At 42.2% G+C, this 25,296-nt stretch overlaps 1 protein-coding gene across 3 annotated transcripts in view; it reads right to left on the reverse strand.

The window, feature by feature from the left end:
* The window catches only part of GNE (glucosamine (UDP-N-acetyl)-2-epimerase/N-acetylmannosamine kinase), a 59,965-nt gene that overhangs the window by 22,423 nt on the left and 12,246 nt on the right, over positions 1–25,296 (reverse strand). For all 3 annotated transcript variants that reach the window (XM_045022260.1, XM_045022259.1, XM_045022261.1), the window contains exons 2-8: positions 19,988–20,190; positions 12,042–12,493; positions 9,850–10,002; positions 8,940–9,152; positions 8,022–8,109; positions 7,213–7,423; positions 3,387–3,516 (exon numbers count right to left, since the gene is read on the reverse strand). In XM_045022260.1, the coding sequence (XP_044878195.1) occupies positions 3,387–3,516; positions 7,213–7,423; positions 8,022–8,109; positions 8,940–9,152; positions 9,850–10,002; positions 12,042–12,493; positions 19,988–20,190 (1,450 nt within the window). The remainder of the gene's footprint in view (positions 1–3,386; positions 3,517–7,212; positions 7,424–8,021; positions 8,110–8,939; positions 9,153–9,849; positions 10,003–12,041; positions 12,494–19,987; positions 20,191–25,296) is intronic.

Genomic DNA, 25,296 nt, shown 5'->3' on the forward strand with positions numbered 1-25,296 from the left:
CATTAATCAGATATTGAGCAAAGCTAACTCACTATGATAGTTTAATTTGTGCAAGGACAATAGGGTCTTTGGTAGCTAATAATATTTAAGTCACCAATTAAAAGTTTAATGGGCCTGATTTTGATCTCTCACCAATGTAAGTCTGGAGTGACCCACAGAAATCAATGGAGTTACATCAGAATCATGCCAAACAGGTTTGTTTAAATAGTTCCTATTTGGGGAAAATATCCAAAGATTTTGTTAAACGCTGGAGTGCTCACTTCCATCGGTGTCCACACTACCCTTTGCAACAGTCCCTCTACTGAGAGTTGTAGGGTGAAAGGGGAAAGGACAGCTTTCTATTATTATAAGGGTTTATTTGATTTTGATTAATTAGAACATTCCAAAAATGGTATTGTCCAGAAATCCACAGACCAGGATTACACATTCACATGTAGTTTGATTGTTGAGCACCTCTGAAAAATCAGTCCAATAACGATAAAAAAAGTTACAAAAAGCCACATAATAAGTCAACTAAAAACTCAGCATTACAGCTATGATTCTGCATCCAATTCAGCAGTGACATAAGCAGCTGTGCAAGTCTCATCACAAAAAAATACATGTACATAGTGCAGCTTGCACTGGGTTAATATTCAACAGCTGTGCAAAATGAGTACAACTTGCACAAGGAGGAGAAAAGGGAAATGTAGCAGGAAATGCAACTAAGGGAAGGAGATAAAATAAATCAGCCCCTCACACACACAGAGCCAACCACAAGTGGAAGAGAAGAATCAGGCCCACAATCTGGTAGCATCTGACACACACACTGCACAGGTGTGCATGGTGACAAGGCGCACAGCACTGGAGAAATTAACCATTTTATCCTATAAGATGCTATTTCTAACATCTCTCCTCCCTTTGAGCTTGTAAGTTACATGTCTCTTGCACACCCACTGAATGCCACACCCATGCAAGTAACACCATTTGGTCACTAACACCTAATATCAGACCACCTTACACTCAATGTCCAAAGTTTGCCACTGTTTAAGTCACCGCTGAATTTGGCCAGGAGACTTCCAGAGGTGCTGGACCTATTTATACCTGGTCTCAGTTTGTCCTGCTGGACCAAATTCATCCCTAATGTCAAACATCAGTAAGATCACAGCAGGGCTGAATCTGGCTGCGTCTTGGATAGTCTCACTTAATGTGTGATCTTTTGCACTGCTGTATTTAAGTACAAAATAAGGAGTTATAGATACAGGGATAAATTCTACATGCACTTACATCCTCATGACCTCGCAGTGCACAGGGAGTAAGTCAGCCCAGAATTTGGTTCACACTGTCGGCCAGAAAGGTGATTCACAAATATGTTCTGAAAAAAGTTATGATTCCCCTTAGGGCATTTCAACAAGTTACCATTTTTCATGTTTGCAAATGGCCAGCCATCTTGGCGTGATGGCCCGGCAGGCATTGTGCTGGTGACATCACATCGACCATAAACAGCGCTGGAGGATACTTTTCAGGTAAGTCCTGTTTTTCCAACATTGCAAAGAATTCTGCACTCAGTTACCATCTATGCAACCAAGCCAAGTTCAGTGAAGAATACACAGCTGTAACTGTGCAGGAATTAGCCCACTGTGCATTTATTTTTTTAAGTAACTGATGATATTTATATCATGTAGGTTATAACAGAAGATCTAATAAGAACTTTGAAAACACTTTGCAATACCAGAAGCAGAAGAGGCCTTGCCTTCTGGCTTACTGCTGTGGGTGGCATGTATTATTACTTGAATAGCTGAGGTGAACTCAGAAATGTGCACTCCATAACCTGAAATATATCCCTAATGCCCCTTTGCCATTTGTTTAAATGGAAGTCAGAACATTCCAAACACATCCTTGCAGGTGTTCTATAATTCTTTTGATTTCACGTCACATCTAACAAGTTATTTGAATTTTTTTTATTTTCCAATTTTATTTCTGTAATGACAAAACAACAAAATCATCATTAAGATTGCAACAGCTCCAAAGTTACATCCAGGCTCATTTGAACTTGATGACTGGGAACAAAGTACTGAACTGAAGTATAAAATACACCTTTCCTTTGAGACTGTGTCATGTGAAGAAAAATGGCATTTTATTTTCTTAAGAATGATGACTTCTCAATGACTCCTCACAACTGTTTTATATTAAAGTGAATTCTTCAGCACAAACTAATCCTCTGAAGCCAAGTACAGAAAACTTTTAGTCCAAATGAAATATCAGATGTCAAATAGGACCTTTTGTTCACTGACATTATTCTGAAAGATTCCATTATTTAATGGAGTAGTATAATCATTTAAGATAGAATTTTCTAAAAAAAGTTCTCTCTGGCAATAAAGAATTTATAAACTGCCTTTTTGTAATCCTTCAGTTCAGGGATCTGGATCACACACATATACATTGCTTCTTTTCCTTTTATGTACTCACCACTGAAGTTTTTCCAGGCTCATTATGGCAAATAAGAATTTTCAAGAGTTGACAGTAATATTTTTCTACCATGTGATTTAAATCAGAATTTTGGTTTAAAGCAAAACTTGTCTTTGGCCAAAATGGAATGAGGTTCTAATATTCTGGTTAAACAGAATCCTTTCCACTAAAATAAATGTTTCAGAACAAAGCTTTTAGTCAGTCATTAAGCCGAATGAAGCTGAGACCAGTTACAGTATAAACAAAATAATTTAAAATGGGTTTCTGCTACAGTGAAATTGAAATAGCAAATGAAAAACTATCTTGCCTTCCAGCTCTGTGGACACAAGCATTACTTCTGGACTGTGTTTTGGCCTCTTTATGCTGCTCTGGTGAGTCAAGGGGCTTGGCACCCAAGTTATTCGCCACAGGCAGCAGTAGGAAGTATCTGTCAGCTATGGCAGTTTCATGGGCTGCTCTAACTCATGCTCTCCAAATTCTGGGGCTGGGCCCCTGCGTCAAGGTAGGTTAAAAACAACCTTTGCCACCCACCACCCTCAGGGCTGTATCTCCTCAGCAACACCAGGCAGGCAGTGCTATTCAGAATCATGGCCCTAGAATCAAACGCCACAGAAATCAGCATGAATGACAAGTTCTTCTTATGAAATGACCAGTTCTGGAAATACTGTGGTGTTGTAGGTTGGGACTGAGGTGCATTGGCATAGCTTTGTGGATAGCTTTCACAGTTCCTACTCAGAGAGAGCTGACTCTAGTCTGTGTTTTCAGCCCCTCATTTTCACATGCATTTAAAAAGCATCCCTTATCATACGCACTAGATAAAGGAATAAAACTGTCAATATAAAAGCTGTGAAAATGTCCGGGATCAATTTTCTAACACAACTGGAACAATCTCGTTTAGTGTTTAAAGTCTTGGAAGAAAAATTCAATATTCATTAACTTACCCACTCCCAAAATTCTGCAGTTCAGATTTACAGCTTCTGATGCAGCCTCCATACACATCTTGAGAATCAATCCTATTCTGTCTTCATAGGTTTTAGGATTGAGCTGGGTATATTTCTTCACTATTTCACCCTAAGAGGGAAAAACGGTCAGGCCTGTCCACTTATATAAATGCCCTGCAAAATGAATGACTTCTCTTCTGTTTAAATTACAGACCCATCAGCTATAAAAACAATTTTATATTTGCAAAGGGCCACAGCTCTACCTCCAACAGTGGAGAAAAAAGATACAAGTCTTAGGCCCTGACCGTGCAAGATTATCTGTGTGGGCAGGCCCCTTGTACCCATGTGGAGCCCTAGACTGGTTTCTGCAATCAAGCCCTACAAGCTGAAATACAACATACATCTAAGATAAGGACCTTTGAGCTGGCAGCAGACTATGCCACTGGCTGTCATAAAGTTGCTGCAAACAGCAAACCATAATGTGATATGCTGGCGGTTTTGCTTTGTCCCAGCACTGAAGGGCAGGAAGGGACAACTCAAATAGCTTCATGGTCAGTGGCTGGATTAAAAAGCAAGTGTTTTTTAGTTTTAAATACGATTAAACAAAAAGTTTGTTTGGTGTCATAAATATTGCTATTTTACTGGTAACAGGAAACTTAAGGAGACACATGCTTGGAATTCAGATGCAGGAATTAGTCTTATCAAGGTTGTTAAGAGAATTTAAAGGGCATGTGTTATAAATATTGTTTCTTACACAGCAATGTTGACTCTGAATATCAGTCTTTGTAACATTTTTTGCAGTAATGTAATCTCTGACATCTGTTTGTGTGGGGGATGAGGAGGAGAGGATTTTTATACCCTAACACTCATAAAACAATGAAAGCATTCATTATGTGTGGGTGCAGGGGGAAAACAAAAGTTAATGCAATGTTAAGCTTGCAAGATCAGACACTAAGAAGTAAATACATTTCAAATGTGAAGGTATCCCTGGTGATGTTATTTCTGTCCCAAAGCACATCCTGTGTATTTTCTGGTCGCAGAATATCACACTGTGGTTTACATTTAACAAGGGGAAAGGAATAGACCATGCTGCGTATATACCATATGACTGATTTAACGTTACCAAAGCAACTTCAGCTTTGGGCATTTCCTGACATTTGCGTGCTGGTTCTCACTCAAATGTCAGCATTAGATCAATGATGGCGTTTTATTTTCATTTAGTTTCCTCCACCAGTTTTTGTTTTTTCAGGAACAAATAAAAAAGGTAACTAGAGAAGTTTTTAAAGATAATCTCTTTGTTCTGGCTTTGCCAGAAGAGCTTGAAAGCTCTTTGAAAGCAGTCATTTCTAAACTTTCAGAAACTGAGTCCCACCCTTCAGGGAATCTAAAACAATTGCACCTTCAGCTCTGCCATATGTTGCTAAATGCATACTCAAAAACAGGGTGTCACTCAGACCTGGCCTACATTTAGGGATAGATCAACATAACTACATCTGCCAGATGTGCAAAAAACCCCAAACCAAACACTCCTGAGCACTGTAGCGATGCCAACCTAACCCCAGGGTAAATGTGCTACGTTGATAGAGGAGTTGACACAGCCGCCATCGCTTAGGGAGGTAGTGTTCCGACACTAATGGAAAAACTCATTCTGTCTGTGTAGGTTGCATCCACAATATAGGGTTATGCCGCTGTAGCTACAGGGACCTAGCTATGCTAGTGTGGTCTCCTCAGCTTAGACACACCCTTACAGTAGATCAGAGTAGATTGTGCAGATCTTCACATTATAATATTCTTTCTCCTGTCTTAGATGTTTTGAGTGGTGAAATCGTTAACAATGGTGACCAAATTTAAAGGATCATTATTGGTGCCTGAGTTGTACCCAGTCAAGTGAATGAGGTAGTTAACACCTCCAAGCTCTTGTTTCAGGCTTTTTGCAAACATCTGTTCATCAGTTACGTATGTATCACATTTTCAAGGTTTTCTTCACAATCAGAACAGCTAGACATTTTTTTTTTTTTAAATTAAAGCTAAAGTTTCTGGGAAACAACTGAAAGGCCTATTTGTGTTTCCCTGGCTAGTTCTTCATGCCAGCGCCAGGGGCACACCACCCACTCTGGAAACATCACTTAAATGAGCTAGCTGTGTACAAGCCGCGCAACTCTAGGCCAAAGAAAAACGTTCTACACTCCATGAATTCTTTGGTGGTGAAAGATGATGGACTGACAGCCCTGGAGACTGAAGTCTTTTATTCACAGAACATCTACCACGCAGGCTGTGATGGTGCACATTTCCCCTTACTACATGCCTCAATCTGTTCTGGAACAATCACTTTTAGCAGAGAAAGGGGTAGGTTAGTCTCCAGGCTCATGCAGTTCTGGGTTTCTCTGAGAATTCCAGCCTGGGTGCCAATTACCTTCTATTCTGATGACGGTTTAGAGCAGGGGTCTCAAACACGCCCGCGGCCCGCGGGGCTCTTGCGTGTGGCCTGCCAAGCTCCCCGCCCCTCTGCCTACCCGTGGGATTGCCCCCTGTGGCGTTGCGAGCCCTGAGCCGCTCTCTGAAGCAGCTGGCAGTGCGTCCCTTCGGCTCCTGCATTGCCTCCTTCCAGGCACCGTCCCCCACAGCTCCCATTGGCCAGGAACAGGGAACTGTGGCCAATGGGAGCTTCGTGGGAGGTACCTGGAGGAGCCGCAAGAGCAGCAGATGCACGAACCCTGAGACCCTCCCACTCTCCCAGTTCCAGCTGCTTCCTGGAACGGAGCGGCGCAGGGCCGGGAGCCAGGGCAGGCAGGCAGGGAGCCTGCCATGGCCCCGGTGTGCGCCGCTGCCACCCCGGAGCTGCTCTAGGTAAGCAGCGCTGGGCTAGACCTCGCACGCTGAACCCCTCCTGCACCCCAACTCCCTGCCCTGAGCCACCTGCTGTACCCTGCACCCCGACCCGCACCTCTCACCCTCTTGCACCCCACACACCAACTCCCTGCCACATCCTGCACCTCAACTCCCTGCCCTGAGTCCCCGCCGTACCCTGCACCCTTTCTGCACCCCCTGAGGCAGCGTTGGGGTGGGGACTTCGGGGAAGGGGTTAGAATGATGGAAGGGGTGGAGTGGGGGCGGGGCCAGAGGCAGCGAGGGGTGTGTGTCAGTGATGTGGCCCTCGGGTCAATGCACTAGTCCTAATGTGGCCCTCGTGGTCATTTGAGTTTGAGACCCCTGATTTAGAGTGCTGGGCTCCTGTTCTCAGGTATCAAATGGAGAGCAACTATCACCTGCTGTTGGTCCAACAGCCATCAGAAAGTAACAACTTTTGGCCTAGCTGTGTTTTCATTGGTGACAGAGGTGAAAAACTCCCTTTCACATGACCAGAGCCACCCATTCCTTCTTCAGTGAATTATCCTTGGAGTCTAGTGTCTTTTTTTTTTTTTCCAGATATTCTGCATGTCCATTACTAAGGCATATGAGGGGGTTGTGTGGGAAGTGAGGAAAATGGCACCAGGATTCTCTCCCCTTGTGTGTGGTCTATATAAAGGCACATGCTGAATTGCAGCCCCTGTGCTCAGGGAAGCACAAGAACTGCTCCCTGCCTATTCCCCTGTGGGTGCATGGCTCCTCAGACAGAAGGAGCCCGTGCGATCATGGCTTTGCTTTGCTCCACACTGGCCGGCAGACCTGGCCAGCTGCACAGGAGCACAGCAGCAGGCACACTTCATCAGCGCACCTAGGATCTCCCCCAGGGACAGTACTGCATTGCACTATCCCCAATGCAGTGCTTTCCCATCGAATACAGTGGTGTCTACAGACATGTATAAAGGCATGGTATAGTACTTACCTTCATACTGACTATCGCTACCCGGAGATTTGTTCCACCTAGATCCACAGCCAAGGCACTCTGGGTTTCTAGGATATGGTCAATATCTTGTGAGATGTTCTCCTTTACAGGAGGGAAGCAGAACTTCTTTTGCAGAGGCTCTTTGAGGTCAATAGATTTGAGGAACTTCAGAATTCTTGGGACAGCATTACCATCCCCGTATATTTTTGAGCTGTAATATAAAAAAGCACCAATTATAGTGTAAGTAAAACAGCAAGTCTGTAAAGCACTTATAAAATAGAAAGCCACAATATTTCACATCTCAAAGGTTATTAATAACTATAACATGTTATCTGCCATGATAATAATGCATATCAAGCCTCTGTGAGTGTGCCACAGGATGTGTTGGATGCTTTAGCAATTTGGAGTGGGTTGAGGGCTGCTATCCAGCTACAGGTAGCACAGGTAGCACACGTGTGGAATTACTATCATTTTTTGCCATGGGCTCTCATTTAACCATGTTCCATGAGGTTACAGCACTATTTGTTTGGTTTTTTTTTTTAAAGAATTCTAGACATTGACACTGAATCCTAGACATCAAGCAGCAGAGCTTTGCTGTATGAGTTCCAAGCTGCCAACATTGCACAATGATTCTGAGATTCACAGACCGCTTTCCTTTGTATGTAGCAAGACATCCAAGATGATTATTTCTTCCTAGAGTGGGGAGCTAACCTTGGATAAATATGGTGAAGTCTATTCTCCACCCCAGTACAAACTAAGGGACTTCTCTCTGGTCCCCTGAAGAGCAGTGGGTGGATATATGTACTTACCAAGGATACTGTTTTCCAAATTGAAGATGCAAAGCTTGTAGTATTTTGTCTTGTGTGTCAGCATCACGAACATGAAGAACATTTTCGCCTAGATAATCAAAAATACAATGTCATTCTAGTCCATGCCAGCTACTTGATAAATAACAGGGGGGGAAGAGAACGGAGAACAGAATTTGAAATGAACAAGCAATTACTTGTATGTCCTGGAAAAATGTGTTAAGGCCTCACACCTACTCAAAAGGAACATGACCTACGTGCACATAGTGCCCCTACTTCTGTATGTGTCATTTTCTTACATGCAGATGCTTCGCTGACATTGCTCTGTTAGGACCTGCTCCCACTGAAGTCAATAGCAAAATTGTCATGGTACAGTATCCTGCCTGCGAAGCACTTAGAGAACAGAATTCTTATTAACTCCAATGTAATTCCCACATATAAGAACAACACAGAGAAGAACAGGAGGGTAAACTGTTATTTATGTCTTATCTGAGGCATCTGTATGATTGTGAAGAAAAACTATACATTTGCTTTTTATACCTGCTGCTGGTTGTGGTATATGTGTATATTAAAATTGCAGGATCATTCCAGAGTGCATAGTTTTATGCCTGTCACATGCACCTGCACCCATAAAGAAAATATATGCAGTGGTTTATTCTGGCAGGTGGAAGCCACTGCATATATTTATTTTAGTTGGACTATAGATAAAAGTCTTTTCTACAAAAATCATCAGGACAGAAGGAACAGATCAATGAAGTTATTAAGATAGATCAAAATTGCCCTGCTGTGATAATGTCCGTTAAAAATAAAACTGACATGCTTGTTAAACTCTGACTTTACCTTCTGTAATGATGCAAGCACATGACCATACCCAACACCCAGGAAGTTAATTTAGCAGAGACCTTAGCAGCAAACACATACCTGTTTCTCTTCCTATTTGACGTGTTCCCAGATTGATGACAGGGGTTCCAAATGCTCCCACCTCTCGAACACCACAGCTGCTGTTACCAATCACACAGCCAGCATGTGCCACTAACTGGATGAACTGCTCAAACGGAACATGCTTTACTGCTCGAAAATTGGGATGATGCTCAATGCCCTTCTTCCTCATCACCCGAACCATCTCTTTGCTTCCTATGGAAAAAGCCAACAAGTGAGAACAAAATGTTAACGGATAGCTGAATTTTCACTGTGACTACTGAAGAGGCCACTGTATACACTGCAATGACATGTTAGTAGCTGTCATTGATGCTAACACAGAAGTACTGTGAAAGCAGCTGGGTTGGTATTCCTAGGACTGCCCCCACCAGCTCTGTGTACATGTTCCCAACCACGCTTTGCTCACCCACCCTCCACAGGACTCGTCACAGCTGTGTCATTGAGGACAGGGTTCCAGTTGTGAGTCTGAGATCCAATGTGGAAATTCTTCATTACTATTATATTTTAAAACATTTTAGAGCCCATGGGCAAGCAGAATAGCTTGTCTGTCCCCCAAATTGCAATGTTTTCCCTTTATCTTCCTCAGAAGACTGAAGGGTGAAGGTGATCCTGCATTCAGCACACGGTTCCAATGAGTTCAAACATTATACCTAGTTCACTAAGCTACCTCCATGTGGGTAGATGAAGTAGCACAAGTGAAGATGCAGAGAGGAAAGAGGAAGTCCGATGGTAGGGCTGCAGTGAACAAGGATGGAAGCAGGTGGATTTAGAGGTCTATGAGTGAGACAGAGGGGAAGTGACTCCATGGAGAGTTCTGAAAATCTGAAGAGCAATTCTTCATCAGTTTCAAACAAAAACCAAACCATTTATAAAAAGTACCTGTTTCACTCACCTGCATCAATGTTTGGGAACAGAACTAGTGTCCTTTTGTTAAAGGAGATGAGTGCGTCCAACGTTAGTTCAAACATCTTTATGGAATGTTTAATATCCGTGGTCACAGGGTGCTGCAGAGCGACTATATAATCTCTTGTTTTTACATCTTCACCTGTTTAAAGGGAGCCCAAAAGAGACTGTTTTATTAGCAGCGTGGTAGTTGTGGTGGGAGAATGATTCTGAAGCCACTGAAACAAAAGCCTTCTCAAGTTCTAGACAGCAAATCTGATTTCTAGCACAATGAGTTCCAATACTATAAGAGATCATAAGGGAATGACAGGAGAATATGGGTTTGAAGTTTACCACTGTAAGTAAGACTCTGAACAATTGCTATTGTCTAAGGCCCCAGCATAGGGTCAACTGCAGTACTGGGCCCTAAAACTTTACAAGAGTATTTTGAGCGCAGACCGAGGCCGCTCGTTACACCAGCATAAACCCGGATTAACTCAGTTGAAGCCAATTAACATATTCTGGATTTACACTATTGTAAATGAGAGCAGAATCTGACCCTGAGGCTGTGGCACAACAGCAAACAGGCAGATCTGATAGAGATTTTCACTGTGATCATTCCTTTTAATCCATTAGTCTATTCAGGTTTCCTGGGAGTCTTCTGGGCCTCAGCAGATGGATTTTTCACCATTTGCTTAAAAGAAATGAGAGCGTGACTATCATAAATACTTTACTTCACTTGTTATAAAGAGAAGCAGTCTCATTTTACTTCATTCTGAAAATGACTAAACTATTGAACTAATAAGAACCCAGTTTCCAATTGACAGGGGCTGAAGTATTTTTCCTGTCAAACACCAACAAGATATGCTGATTTATATGGAATGATCTGAAAGTAAACGGATGACATACAACGCAAGTCTCTGAAATATATCATGCTACTGTATTGTACTGTACAGGAAACAATGTACAGCATGTAAATTCCCTTGATTTTCTGCAAATTAGCTCCATGCACAATCTCTAACATTATTAGGTCAGACCTGCTCCCAGCTGTCTGGTTATAAAAGGATATGAACAAGATTCTGAACCTCTGTATATCAAAGAAATAGCTCTGAGTTCTAATTTATTTTTTAACAAAGAACTCAGCAAATTTGACTCTTGTTTTTTGACTCAGCAATAGGGGTTTAGATGTTAAAGACAATCTCTGGCTACACTTTTTTGGGTCATGTCGGGTTACTTTCTCCTGACTACAAATATGAGAACAGAAATTGTAGAAATGAAGGAGTTTCTTGAAGAAACCAACAGTCAAAATGTGACATTTGGGTCTCTAGAGAGGAAGGGCCCCCTGAATATTTAAGCATTACATCTGATATTTGATGGGATGTAATTATGTTAAATAATATGTGATGTTGGGGCCTCTATTTCTCAGTCTTCCAGGCTACAGGCCAATTAGCCTTGTTAATCTTGCCCTGGAAACAGACTATTGTGATATGATAACATCTGAAAGTTTTATGTTATTTTTCCTCCTTTTGGTTTACCAAGAGCTTTTGTTCTCAAAATAATATGCACATTTCCTTAAGGCAGTGGTTCCCAAAATTATTCCACTGCTTGTACAGGGAAAGCCCCTGCGGGTCGGGCCAGTTTGTTTACCTGCCGTGTCCACAGGTTCGGCCAATCGCAGCTCCCACTGGCTGCAGTTCGCTGCTCCAGGCCAATGGGAGCTGTTGAAAGCAGCGCGGGCCGAAGGATGTGCTGGCCGCCGCTTCCTGCCACCCCTTTGGCCTGGAGCAGCGAACCATGGCCACTGGGAGCCGCGATCGGCCGAACCTGTGGATGCAGCAGGTCAATAAACTGGCCCGGCCCGCCAGGGGCTTTCCCTGCACAAGAGGCGGAACAAGTTTGGTAACCACTGCCTTAAAGTGTGAAAGGCAGAGCACATGGGTATTTTTCTTTCAAAAGAGCAGGGGAAAAGACATAGGGAATAACATTCAATTGAAAAACAGCATACTAAGGTTTTTAGTTATGTCTGTGTTTACTGGGTCTATATGTATTTCTGTGGTGGGAGATAGAGGACAGAAGAGCACTGTCAAAATGTGCTTATACCCTTCATAAAATCCTGTCTCAGCTTCATGAGAATGCCAACAAAAATGCATGTCTGCCTGTTGCAGAAATCTTACGAACTTTGAACAGAAGTGCAATACACACCTATCCACATACGTATAATACTCATGTAGTCTTTGTTTTTGGAGGAGAGAAGCTTGTCATATGAGGGACAGCCAGCCAAGAGGATGCGATCATGGTCTTCGCACATGGATATCAAATGCTGCTCTGCACTTCTTGTGCAACACACATGGAAATGAGCCAGTTTGGTTATGGCATGTCTGATTGAGTCATCTATGGTCCCACTGACTTCCCCACCTTCAATATGAAGAATCCGAATATTCATCAAGGCTGCAGAAGTGGCCAGTGCCAGAGCATCAAATCTGTCCCCATGAACAATCACTATGTCAGGTTTCAGACGGTTGAGGACATCTGGTAGCTTTACTAATGCAAGGCCTACCGACTCCACCATGGCTGCCTCGTCCTCGCCTCTCACTATGGTGTGCAACCTCGTGTGAATGTCAAAGTCGTCTTGTTCAATCATACGGTAGGTGTTACTGAAGAAAGGAGTGAAAGAAAAGAAATGCTCAAACTGCAATACTGCTTGCTTTCACACTGACGTATCTTATGACAGCATTTCATTACCAGTTTCATAGAAGCATAGAATATCAGGGTTGGAAGAGACCTCAGGAGGTCATCTTGTCCAACCCCCTGCTCAAAGCAGGACCAACCCCAACTAAACATGCCCATTAACTAGCTTTGAGGAAGCAGCTAGATTCTCTCTCTATGTGGGAGACACCTTTTCAAATTTTTAAATGATCCTTGTTCACTGAGGCCAACATTTTCCAACTAGGGTGCCTAAGATAGTACTTGATGCTATGCTTGGGCACCTGCGTAGATGTGCCTGATTTGCACTGTGCTTGAGCACCAGTCGCTCCCGCTGACTTCAGTGGGAACTGTGGCTACTTAGCACCTCTGAAAACCAGGCCATTTTGATTTAGGTGCCTAACTTTAAGCAGCCTAGTTTGAAGGCACTGACCTGCTTTCTACAGCATGCAATCAAAGTAGGACCTTACAGATTACAAAAAACCAAGCTAATCCAAGTTCAGGCTGGCTTTTCAGCACGAAGAAACCAGATTTTTAAAAGGAGTCTCACAAAGGCTGTAAGCACATGGGACTTCTAGGAATCTATTTTTTTTAAATACTCACTAGACTTCACGTATGTTAAAGCCTGTATTAAATATCACAAGCCCAGCAAAAGCAAAGACTCTTTAACCATAAGCTGTTTACTTTAAACTGCAGAACACATTTTAATCACCACCAGACATTTAGTTAGCACAACTCTACCAAAGTATTTTTTTCCAATATACTTGAACCAAGTTGTTACACATGCTGGGTAGCAGAGGAAAATGTTGAGCTTCTTGAATGGAGTAGAGTTCGTGGGTTTGGGGGGCTTAAAAGCAAGTTTAGTTAGTAGACTTCTCCAGCACATCTCTGTAGTTTAAATGACATGTGAAAGGCTTCAAGAGGGCTACCAAGCATTAGGACCAGCGGTAGCTAGGATGCAAACCTGAGTACTGTATATACACTACGGCAGGGGTCTCAAACACGCGGGCCGCATGCGGCCTGCGGAGTTATTTGCTGCAGCCTGCCAAGCTCCCCTCCCCGCTCACTCCCCCAGAGTTATTTCCTGTGGCCACCAAGCTCCCCTCTCCCCGTCCCCCTCCTCCTGCCCCCCAGCACGCCATGTCTCCGCTCCTCTGCCTACCTCCATGTACTTCCCGCCACCAAACAGCCGTTTGGCGGCACTTAGGGCTTTCCAGGAGGAGGGGGGAGGAGCGGGGAGCCGCGCACTCGGGGAGGAGGTGGACAAGAGGCGGGGCCGGAGGGGGGGATTTGGGGAAGGGATTGGAATAGGGCCAGGGAAGGGGTGGGAAGAGGCAGGGCAGGGGTATGGCCTCATGGAAGGAGTGGAATGGGGGCGGGGCCGGGGGGGGACTTAACAGAAGTAATTCTAAAAGTCAGTGCATGTTTTGTCCTTTGAGCGAGGTGCATTACTGAGTAGTTATATTTTATTAAAACCCTTCGTAAATGACTTCATCAAAAAAAAGAACACTCATGGAAGAAAAGAGAGTTTTCCAAGACAAATGGGAGAATTTATATTTTTTCACAGAGGTAAAAGATAAAATTCAATGCCTCATTTGTCAGCAAATGATTGCTGTTCCCACAGAGTATAACATACGTCGGCACTACGATACGATGCACTGTGAAAAATATGATGCGTTCACCGGAAAAATCCAAGAGGAAGAAGTTCAGCAACTTAAAGCAGCATTTGCCAAGCAAAGAAATTTCTCTTCAGAGATTAACAAGTCTAGTGAATATTCAGTAAGAGCAAGTTTTGTGATAAGTGAAATGATAGCTAAATCATCACAATCTTTTACAGAAGGCCTATTCGTAAAAGAATGTCTTGTGAAGGTCAGTGAAATTTTATGTCCTGATAGGAAGAAAGTTTTTGAAGGCATAAGCTTGTCTGCCAATACAGTTGCCTGCAGGATAACGTATTTAGTAGATAATGTGCAAAAACAATTGATTCAAATGGCAAAAGACTTCGAAGCATTTTCAATTGCTCTTGATGAGAGTACAGATGTATCAGATACCGCACAGTGTGCAGTGTTCATTAGAGGTGTGGATTGCAATTTGAATATAACTGAAGAATTGCTAGACTTAATGCCACTGAAGGGTACCACAACCGGATGTGACATATTTCAAGGACTGGAAGAGTACATTGAAAAAGCTGCGCTGTCATGGAACAAACTCGTATCTTTGGCTATGGACGGTCCGCCATCAATGTGCTCTTAAAACATTGGTGTGGGTTGGATTATTGAAGACCAAACTGAACAGCCTCAATATACCAAGAATTAGCTTCACCAGTACACATTGCATTTTGCACCAAGAAGCTCTGTGTAGTAAAAGTCTACAAATGAAGGAAGTTATGGATGTTGTTGTCAAAACCGTTAATGTTATACATGCACGAGTGCTGAATCACAGACAGTTCATTTCTTTTCTAGCAAGTATGGATAGTGAATATGGGGAACTTCTGCATCACACTCAAGTTAGATGGCTGAGTCATGGAGATGTTTTGAAGTATTTTTTTGCCCTTAGAGAGGAGATTGATTTCTTCATGAAAATGAAAAACAAGGAGGTTCCACAGCTTGCTGATTCCACTTTTATCTGCAACCTTGCTTTTCTAGCAGATGTATCTGATCACCTGAATGCACTGAACTTGAAGCTTCAGGGTAGAAAACGGGTGATAACACAGATGTATGACAGTGTTAAGTCATTCAAAGTCAAGCTTACTTTGTGGGGGAAACAACGGACTGCTGGCAATTTGGTCCATTGCTCGACTCTGAATTCCTTAGGAATAGCTGAACCCAAATCCTTGAAAGAATATGCAGATATCATTTCTAACTTAGACAAACAGTTTGATGTGCGGTTTAAAGATTTCAAGGCACTTGAACCACATTTTCAACTTTTTTCCACACCATTTGCTGTGGAAATTGACAATATTGCAGAGGAAATGCAGATGGAGTTAGTGGAGCTTCAGTGTGATACCATTTTGAAACAGAAGTATACAGATGTTGGAATTCCAGAATTCTACCAGTTTCTTTCACAAGAAAGATTTCCCATGTTATTCTCTGCTTCCGCAAGGGTAATGGCAATGTTTGGAAATACATATACACGTGAACAGTTTTTCTCTTCCATGAGGATTAACAAATCTGTGTTAAGGCAAGGCTCACTGATGAACATTTGAAAGCAACACTGAGATTTGTTTCGTCTCAGGATATCAAACCTAATACTGATGCTCTGGTTGATGCAAAACGCTGCCAGCTAAGTGGCCAAAAATGAAATGACTGTCAAAATTAGCAGACTTTTCACATTACAGTTTTAAAAAAGTTAATACATTGACTTTGAATAGCATACTATATTACTCTTCATTTTTTACTATACTTTTGCACTGTTGTATGAAAAGGATTCAGTGATGCGGCCCTCAGGCCAATGTGCTAGTCCTCATGTGGCCTCTGTGGTGATTTGAGTTTGAGATCCCTGCACTAGGGCCAGCAGCTGCCAGGCTGTTTGCATTGTTTTCCCTTGTATTTTTCCCCATTGCTATGCAGCTGAAGGGCCACTACTGTCAATATAATAATTCCAATTTACTGCCTGACCAAGCAGTTCCTCAGCCCTCTAGAGTGCGTCATGAAGTATATTAAAACTAACAGAAAGCGAACTAAGTCCAGGAACAAATGAAGACAGTTATAAGACCTTGAATAGTTGCTGCAGGAGGCGCAGCAATGCCACAGAGAGAGGGTTCATTTTATGCTGCTGAGATGACAAGTACTAATAGCAGCTTACACCCACAATGCGAAAGCTGTAATATTTCTGATATGCTGGAGTCATTATCACCTGCACAAACACACTTGTAATCTTTAATTGGGGTGAAGGACAAGAGGCAGGATAATAGGAGAAAAGATGGCTGTTCTGATTACAAGTATATAGTGATGCACTTACATACCATATTCATTATACCTGGTAAATTTACATTGGTAAATTCCAGACTCTCTGGTTGGAATAAGAGATGAGAAATCAAAGGGTTCTAATTCTTTTCCTTAAGAGAACTGATCCATTCACCCTCCTTAGTGGAAAGGAGCAAACTTCCTGATAGGATTTTGTCAGATTTAACGCTTGGTGAATCCACTTGCATGTTGCAAGTTAAAAATCGTGGCTGGCAAATGTGGTGGCAGAGCAATGGTTACAAGCAAGGCAAAGAGCTCAGCCTCAGGAAGGGAGGAAACCATTCTTTTGTTGAGCTCCAGAGAGCCAATCTTGCCACTCCCAAATTCTTCTTACTACAAGTGCATGCAGGATAAATCTTGGCCAGTGACCTCCTACATGATTTGTTCAGAGCTGATACTATTCCTGAAAAACTTTCAACCCGCTAACTTTAAATAGTTTCCTCGGCATTTTGTTTTTGGCTCTGTTTACTACTAACCTCTGCTCACCACTGCATCCTCATATTCAATAGCTTTAGGACATTCTGTGAGTGCCTTCCTCACTCATACCTAGCAATCAGCAGCAGCAATGGTGGTGGCTGCAATCTTTTTCATGGTTCAGTGTCCAAAGTCCCCCTATACCTTGAGCAATGCAGGAATGATGGTGATCCTTTGAAGTGGAATCTATTAGAGCAGGGGTGGCCAACCTGTGGCTCCAGAGCCACACGCGGCTCTTCAGTAGTTAATATGCGGCTCCTTGTATAGGCACCGACTCCGGGGCTGGAGCTACAGGCGTCAACTTTCCAATGTGCTGGGGGATGCTCACTGCTCAACCCCTGGCTCTGCCACAGGCCCTGCCCCCACTCCACCCCCTCCCCGGAGCCTGCAGTGCCCTCACTCCTCCCCTATCCCCCCACTCCTTCCTGCATTCCATGAAACATCTCATCGGGAGGTGGGGGGAGGGAAGGGGAGGCATTGATTGGCGGGGCTGCTGGTGGGTGGGAGGTGCTAGGAGCCAGGGAGAGCTGCTGGCGTATTACTGTGGCTCTTTGGCAATGTACATTGGTAAATTCTGGCTCCTTCTCAGGCTCAGGTTGGCCACCTCTGTAGTAGAGACTTACTCTGCAGCAGCAGCCTGCTGCTGACTGACTGTCTGCTGCTTCAGTCACAAAAGTCAGCAGGCCCAATCCTGCTCCCATTGAAATCAAAGGCAAGGCTCTCATTTATTTCAATGGGAGTGTAAATGGGTCCACTGACTTTCCTGGGAATAGATAAAAAAAGATAAACAAAAGAAACAGTAATTTTTCAATTCACCTCATATAAGTCCACTTAGTCCTACTTCTTCTTCAACTAACCTCTGAGACAAACAAGTTTGTTTATATTTACGGAGGATAATGCTGCCTACTTTTTATTTACAATGGCCCCTGAAAGTGAGAACAGGTGTTCACATGGCACTGTTGTAACCGGTGTTGCAAAGTATTTACATGCCAGATGTGCTAAACATTCATATCCTCCTTCATGCTCTGATTCGTAGGCTCTAAAGTTTTACATTGTTTTGTTTTTGAGTGCAGTTATCTAAAAAAAAATTCTACATTTGTAAGTTGCACTTTCATGATAAAGAGATTTCACTATAGTACTTGTATGAGGTGAATTGAAAAATACAATTTTTTTAATCTTTTGTACGGTGCAAATATTTGTAATCAGAAATAATATAAAGTGAGCACTGTGCACTTTGTATTCTGTGATGTAACTGAAATCAGTATATTTGAAAATGTAGAAAAACATGCACAAATATTTATAATAAATATAAATTGGTATTCTATTATTGTTTAACAGTGCGATTAAAACTCTGATTAATTACAACTTTTTTTTAATCTCATCATTAATTGTGATTTTTTTTAAATTGTTTGACAGCCCTAGTTTTTAGTATTTTGATTTACAAGAATGTCTTTGTTTGGAAGAAGCCTTTCTAAGTGGTTGTGCAGGAAAGGCCATATACTCTACAGCAGGGATCAGCAACCTTTGTCACGTGGCTCGCCAGGGTAAGCAGGCCGGACCAGTTTGTTTATCTGCCGCGTCTGCAGGTTTGGCTGATCGTGGCTCCCACTGGCCGCGGTTCGCCGCTCTAGGCCAATTGGGGCTGTGGGAAGCAGCGGCCGGCACATCCCACGTCCTGTGCCGCTTCCTGCAGCCCCCATTGGCCTGGAGCAGTGAACCAGTGTGCTTACCCTGGCAAGCCACGTGCCAAAGGTTGCCGATCCCTGCCCTACAGACTCCTTTCACTTGCTGAGGGGCACAGAAGTGATCTGAAGTGTAAGTGTGCTGTCAAGCCCTACTGATACCAAATCAAGAGTCACCTGCCCAGTCCATAGGATTAACCCTTCCTGCCACCAGATGAATACAAAAACATGGGACTCCCATTAGAAATAGATGTGGGCTGTCTGGACAAAGTTAACTTTCTCAGACAAAATTATTGTTTTCTAACAGACTTTGGGTAAAGATTTCCAAAGCACTTAAGTGACTTGGGAGCCAAAGTCCTATTTTCAAATGTGGCTTAGGCACCTGGGAGCCTATGTCAGACTGAAAGTCGATGAAATTTAGTCTCCATCATGCCTAAGTTACTTTCGAAAATGGTATTTAGGACTGGTGTGTACTCAAGTGTTTGCATGGCTGTAGCTCTATTAGATTAAAAACTGATAAAAGGGATACAACATGCTCAAAATAAATTGGAAAAGACAGAACAATATTACGGTAACTATAACTGTTACTTGTTACAACAAAAGGTAAATCATTTCCAGGAAGACAAGGAATTTTAATTAATTTATATTTATTCAGGCTGGGATTTTCATAGAAGCCTAAGACTTTGTCTACACTGCAAGTTACTTCGTTATAACTTCTATCGCTCAGGTATATGAATAATCCACACCCCTGAGCGAGGCAAGTTGCACCGACATAAGCGCCAGTGTGGACAGTGCTACGTTGGTGGGAAAAGCTCTCCTGGCTCTCGTGGAGGCAGGAGTTATTAAGCCACGGGAGAACTCTCTCCTGTCAGCTTAGCATGTCACCACCACAAGCTCTACAGCGGTGCAGCTGCACCGGCACCAGTGTAGGTGCTGTAGTGTAGATGTAGCCTGAGAGAGTTGGGCTCAATTCCCAGTGACTTTCAGTCATCTTGGAAAAGCCTGGCCAAAGTACTCAGATCCTCAGTTAGGAGGCGCTAAGTAAGTACTAAGTTTGCTATTATTATATGATTGATTTGAAAGAGGAATGAGCAGCCTAACAAGGACATTTACCCCTTTACCGAATGTTAATAGCTAACACGATCTAATTTATCAGATCAGAAACAATACTTGGTTGAACATACATGGGTCCAAAATCCAGTCCTAAGGATGAACATTTCCTGCTTCTTTAAGAGATAACTAATGTACCATTCTTTATACAGGATCTCAAGTTGGCAAGGATTTGCCACTAACGACATGGCAGAGATGCAAGTTTCCATCTTACCCATAGTCATCAATCAGATGGGAGCCAAGCACCACTACATCAAGTTCAAAGAACTGTGGTTCCGCCTTAATGCCAAACATAATAGGAGCTAATTTTGAATAATCAGCTCGGTTGCAAGTAGCAACGCAAACCCGAAGTTTTCGGTTGTTCCCATTCTTCTCCATGATTTGTTTTTGTTTGGAAAGATTCTTGAAATACAGTTCCTGAAACAACAAAAAGCAAGGATTAATATTTTTCTGTACAGCCACAAAACTGCATGCTTAAAAAATGAAAGACGTTACAGAATGCTATGCTATTCCAGTGTGGAAATTTGGACAAGTGCTAACTGATCAAAAGATTACCATTTAGATAACAGGTACCTGGCTGGGAAAAACATGCTTTCAATTATAGGTATAATCTCAGATTGTGTGTGTGTTCATGCACGTGCATATGTTCTTTCACGAAGGAAACAGCTGTTTAGTGATTAAAGCAAGGGGCTGAACACCAGAACTCCTGGGTTCTATTTCTAGCTCTGACACAGACTTGCTGTGTAACCTTGGGGAAGTCACAAAGGCCTACATTTTCAAAAATATCCACTAATTTTGGATGCCAAATTTGAGTGATGTAAAGTCTGATTTTTCAGAGATGTGGCACTATCCTGATTTAAAATGGGAGCTGTTGAATATCAGGCCCAAAAAATCTCAAGTTGGGCATTCAAAAATTGAGGCATCCAAAATTTGTGGACGCTTATGAAAAATTTAGTTTTTAACACCTTTGAGCCTTAGTTTACCTGACTTTAAAATGGAGATAATGATGCAAACACATTGTGAGGTTCATTTGTAATTAAAAGCTTGCAAAATGCTTTGAAATGGTCAGATTAAGTGCAAAGTTAATATTATCTTCCTGGATGACAGTCATATCCCAAAACCCCATAATGGAGAGGACTCTTGGGAGATACCCAGGGCTACATGAACAAAGACACTGTGTGACCACCAGAAGAAAGTAGCTCCTAAAAATTAGGCATCAACTCCTTTATCAGCAATGTAGAAACACTATGTAAGTGAGGGGCTGGGCTTGTAACTATGACCCTGATTGTGATCTCATTTGCATTGATGTAAATTAGGAGTAATTCCACTGCAGTCAATGCAATTACACCGGTGCAAAACCAGCTTGGGATCAGAGTCAGGCTCTAAAACATCGTAATTCTTATCAATCTTCAGCTACTACTAGATATTCAGTTCTCTCCTATTTCCCCGACATACACGTGCAAGTACAGAACACAGTCCTCTAATTTTAATGTATATAATAAACTGGCATGACATCAGATTTTTTTTTAAACAGATGTTCAAGCTTCACGAACAAGACAAAGTAAAAAGAATGATCAGATTATTCCTTATATTGGTGTAATGTTGTAATGGAGTATTTTATGAGTATAATGACAAGCTTCACAAAACAAGACAAATTTTGTACCACTAATTTTCCTACTCTAAACCTCCCCTTCACAACAGAAAAGGAAGATCAGTTAAGTGTCAGCTGACTGACTGGGGCCCAGTTCAGAGATCTTCATATATCAGAGATCTTCTGAGCCTTATTCTAGCTCACAGTTTAAATTTGCAGTAGAGGAGATAGTCTCAGAAAGTTTCCAGAATCTTTAACACCAGAACACACTGGCCAGGAATCATCCATATAAGCAAAGGGGATGAAAACACAGTGAACTTCTGGACTGGGGCAAGGAAACGCTTACTGCCCATTCCATGGGATCTCCACAGTGGGCTTCCACAGATCCATAAGGGTGAGCAAAAGGTGACAAGCCTTTTCCTCTCATTCTCCATTGGAGCTGCGCTGCTGTGGAGACCGGAGTGAACAGGAGTGGGCCAGAGGCTCCAAAGAGAGTGTAGAAGTCAGATCTTGGGGCTCTGTTGGGTTTAGGGGCTGAACCTCCTTTTCATTCCATGGGAAAACCACCCACAGGAAACTCAGAGGGGGAAATCCGAGTTTCCAGTCTCACCACAACAGGCTGGTAGGGTTTACCCAACACCCCTCACCTTGTTAGCAAATGTTGAGCCTGCTGGGAAAGGGTTCAGAGTGTTAGTCAAAAACATTGAAGACTCTTGTTACCCCAATCTGGATATAAAGGAGGCAGGAGTGGCCTCTAGGGAGAGGTAAAGGCTGAGCAGTCCTTAGGCAGGAAATCTTCAGTGAATGTCTGTAGAACAGGGCTGAGAAAGGTGCCTGTTCACAGTTTGGTGCAGAAATGTTGACACAGAAGAGAAAAATAAAGACATAACGCTAGAAGTCATGAAAGGAAAAATCTACCACAAGCTACTTGAATTCACATCACTGCACACAGTGTACCTGGCCACCTATGTCATGAGTGCTTTAAAGGAGTCAACTTGTAATAGGCATGTAACATTTAATTAAATGCTTACCAAGGGCCTGAAAAGTTAACGAAGAGTTAAAGGGCTGTGGGATCAGGCCCTGAATGTTTTCTGCCCCCACCTACACACCATTTGTCTCTTGTCGTCAAAAGGTCACTTGTCACTTTCAAACAGGTAAGCTACACAACAAATATTGGGAAGTCTGTCATATTTACATTACATTAGAACAGTGATCTCTTTTTGTCCTCCAGATTTTCACTGTGTGCACATTGCTCAATAAATCTCCTCCTCCCCAGAAACTCTTAGTTTCAATCTCCTGCTAACTAATAGTCAAATAAGAAAGTTATATCCTCCACCAGAAGTGACTCAGTTTTCGTGGCTTCATACTAACATATTAGGTAAATACTTCCTTCTATTATGCCTTCCTGAGATGTCGCAGACCTCTTTTCCTCACTGCTGCATATCAAATCCCGTTTCTGTTAACTTGAGTCCTGAGAGCACTCAATCCTGATATTTCATGAACATTTACAGTATAACATCAAGCTAATTAGATTAGAACACTCGTAGAAACTGAGTTCTTGCTGGTTTCATCACTAATGAAATTAAGATCAGCAGACTTGCTTCTAGCAAAGCCATGTCTTCATCTGAAGTTTCTGCCTTTTAAAGTTTATCTTCACTGGCAGACAAGATGGCTTTTCCCAACCTTAGTTTGAGTCCCTACAGTTTCCTAAAATCCTGAATGAAGAGTTTAGATTTCAGTTACTGTGCGGAGGCTCTCTGTAAATGTGGTCAAATACTGTACACACCACTTTACAGGTCGAAATGCATCAAGGTTATAATATAACCTTACAACAGTTTGAACAACACATTCTCTTTTTGAATCAGATATTTTTATATCACTTTTTGGAAATGAATCAAAGATTATTTTAAAAAGCTATCATGCAGTTCAGTGGAATAATGTGTGCTGTATTTTAAAAGTGAACCTGTCAATTTAAAAGCCATACCTCTTTTCAAAACCTTTTGTAGTTACTGTTCTTACAAGTAACACTTAGGATTACTATACTTGAAAGATTAGAGAAAAATATTTTTGCAGGTTGTTTACTTTGGGTATCTGGTAGTACTCCATGTAAAGCAGGCCATGTCTACACTAAAGACCTCACGGCAGCACAGCTGTACCGATGCAGCTGCACTGCTGTAAGGTCTCTTGTGTAGCCGCTCTATGCAGATAGGAGTAGGCTCTCCCCTCGACATAATTAAACCACCCCCAACGAGCAGCGGTAGCTTTGTCAGTGGGAAATGCTCTGCCGCAGATATAGCGCTGACCACACCAGTGCTTCTGTCGGTGTAACTCAGTGGTTCTTAGCCTGGGGTGCACGCACTCCCTGGGGGTGTGAGATGCCCTTTCTGGGGGTGCGAGACAGGCCAGATTTTTTTAGAAGGTAAATCATCGAAAACACAAATTAAGCACAGGCACATAAGTACAACTACTTTGTTTCATCAAAGCTATGTATTTATTATTATACTTTTTTAACAATTACTGTAATATACAAACAAAAAATTATTTTCACGTTTTAAAGCTAACTGGAGTGAAATTATCTCGCTACAAAATACAGTGTACCACCACGTTGCGGAGTATTTCTTGACGCATGCGCAGATGTTGATGTGGCATATATATATATATATTTATATAATTATGATAGATCTAGGTTTAAAGAACTGACCTACTTCAACGATTTTTGATAAGGGGTGCAAGAACATATTTTGAGAACCAAAGGGGTGCAGGCTGCAGTAAAGGTTAAGAACCAGTGGTGTAACTCATGTCGCTCAGAAAGGGTGTTTTTTCACACCTCTGAGCAACATGTTACACCAACAAAAGTGGGAGTGCAGACATAGCTTCAGTTTCATCGTTTCCTCATAAGAGTTCATTGGTCAGTTTACCCTGCTGTTTGTGTGGGTATTACACACAGCAACAGAGGAGACATACTTTGTAGAAATAGAAAACTGTGGCTGTGAAAACACAAAAATAGGCAGGGGAAACTTGGTAGCAGGTGCACTACCTGAACGCTTCTTTTAACACATTTCTTGAAACTGGATAGCTTTTAAAATGATAATGTCCTTTTGACAAGTTATGAAAACTAGGAACTCAAAATCTCCTACAACATTTCTCAGTGTTTCATTTTTGTGTAATAACATGTTAAACAAAAAGTTTCACTTTTCCAGAATGATCCGGAAACAGGACTGTTCAAAATAAATTTAAAAAAACATTTTTATTCTGTTTTGATAAATAGGTGAACTGGGCATGTACAGCTATATAGGTATGCCAATTAACTTCCTTCTGTGGCTTCTCCACACATACTACCCCTGTGGTTGGGCCCTTTTAAGAGCCAGGCAGTGAGTTCCTGGGCAGGACAGAGCCTTTAATCTCACCGCACCAGAGCAGGGCTGATTTCACACACACTTTTGAAAGACTGCTTCCTTCTGCCGAACTGAATATCTCTGCTATCTATCTGGGCACAAGCACCAGCCCTTCTCCAGGTCAGATGCCTTAATTATGCAATGGCACGAATTTCAGACCCCTCCAGAGCATTGCTTAGGGGCTGCCATGTCAGTAGCACAAAGCACTACCCACAAGAGTTAAGAATGTTACCACCACTCCCTGATTAATTAAATGAAAGGCAATGGGATTCAAACTCTGATCCTCCATTTGGCAGCTTGGTCAATAAGCTAGCGTTATGCAATCCTTCAAAGTAGACGTTTACTATCCTTCTGAAATTCTTTAGAGACTTAAGAATTAGATTTCTTCTTGCCCAATTTCAAGTGTAGCTGGAAAAGTTTTCTGTGTTTACCAAGTTTGACCATTCAAAGACACATATGAAAAGCTATCACATTTAAACAAACATGAAGTAGAAAAATTAAAATGAATTGAGCAACTTTTACAACACACACTGTCAG

The sequence above is a fragment of the Mauremys mutica genome, chromosome 6 (genome assembly GCF_020497125.1).
Source record: "Mauremys mutica isolate MM-2020 ecotype Southern chromosome 6, ASM2049712v1, whole genome shotgun sequence".
Lineage (NCBI taxonomy): Eukaryota > Metazoa > Chordata > Testudines > Geoemydidae > Mauremys > Mauremys mutica.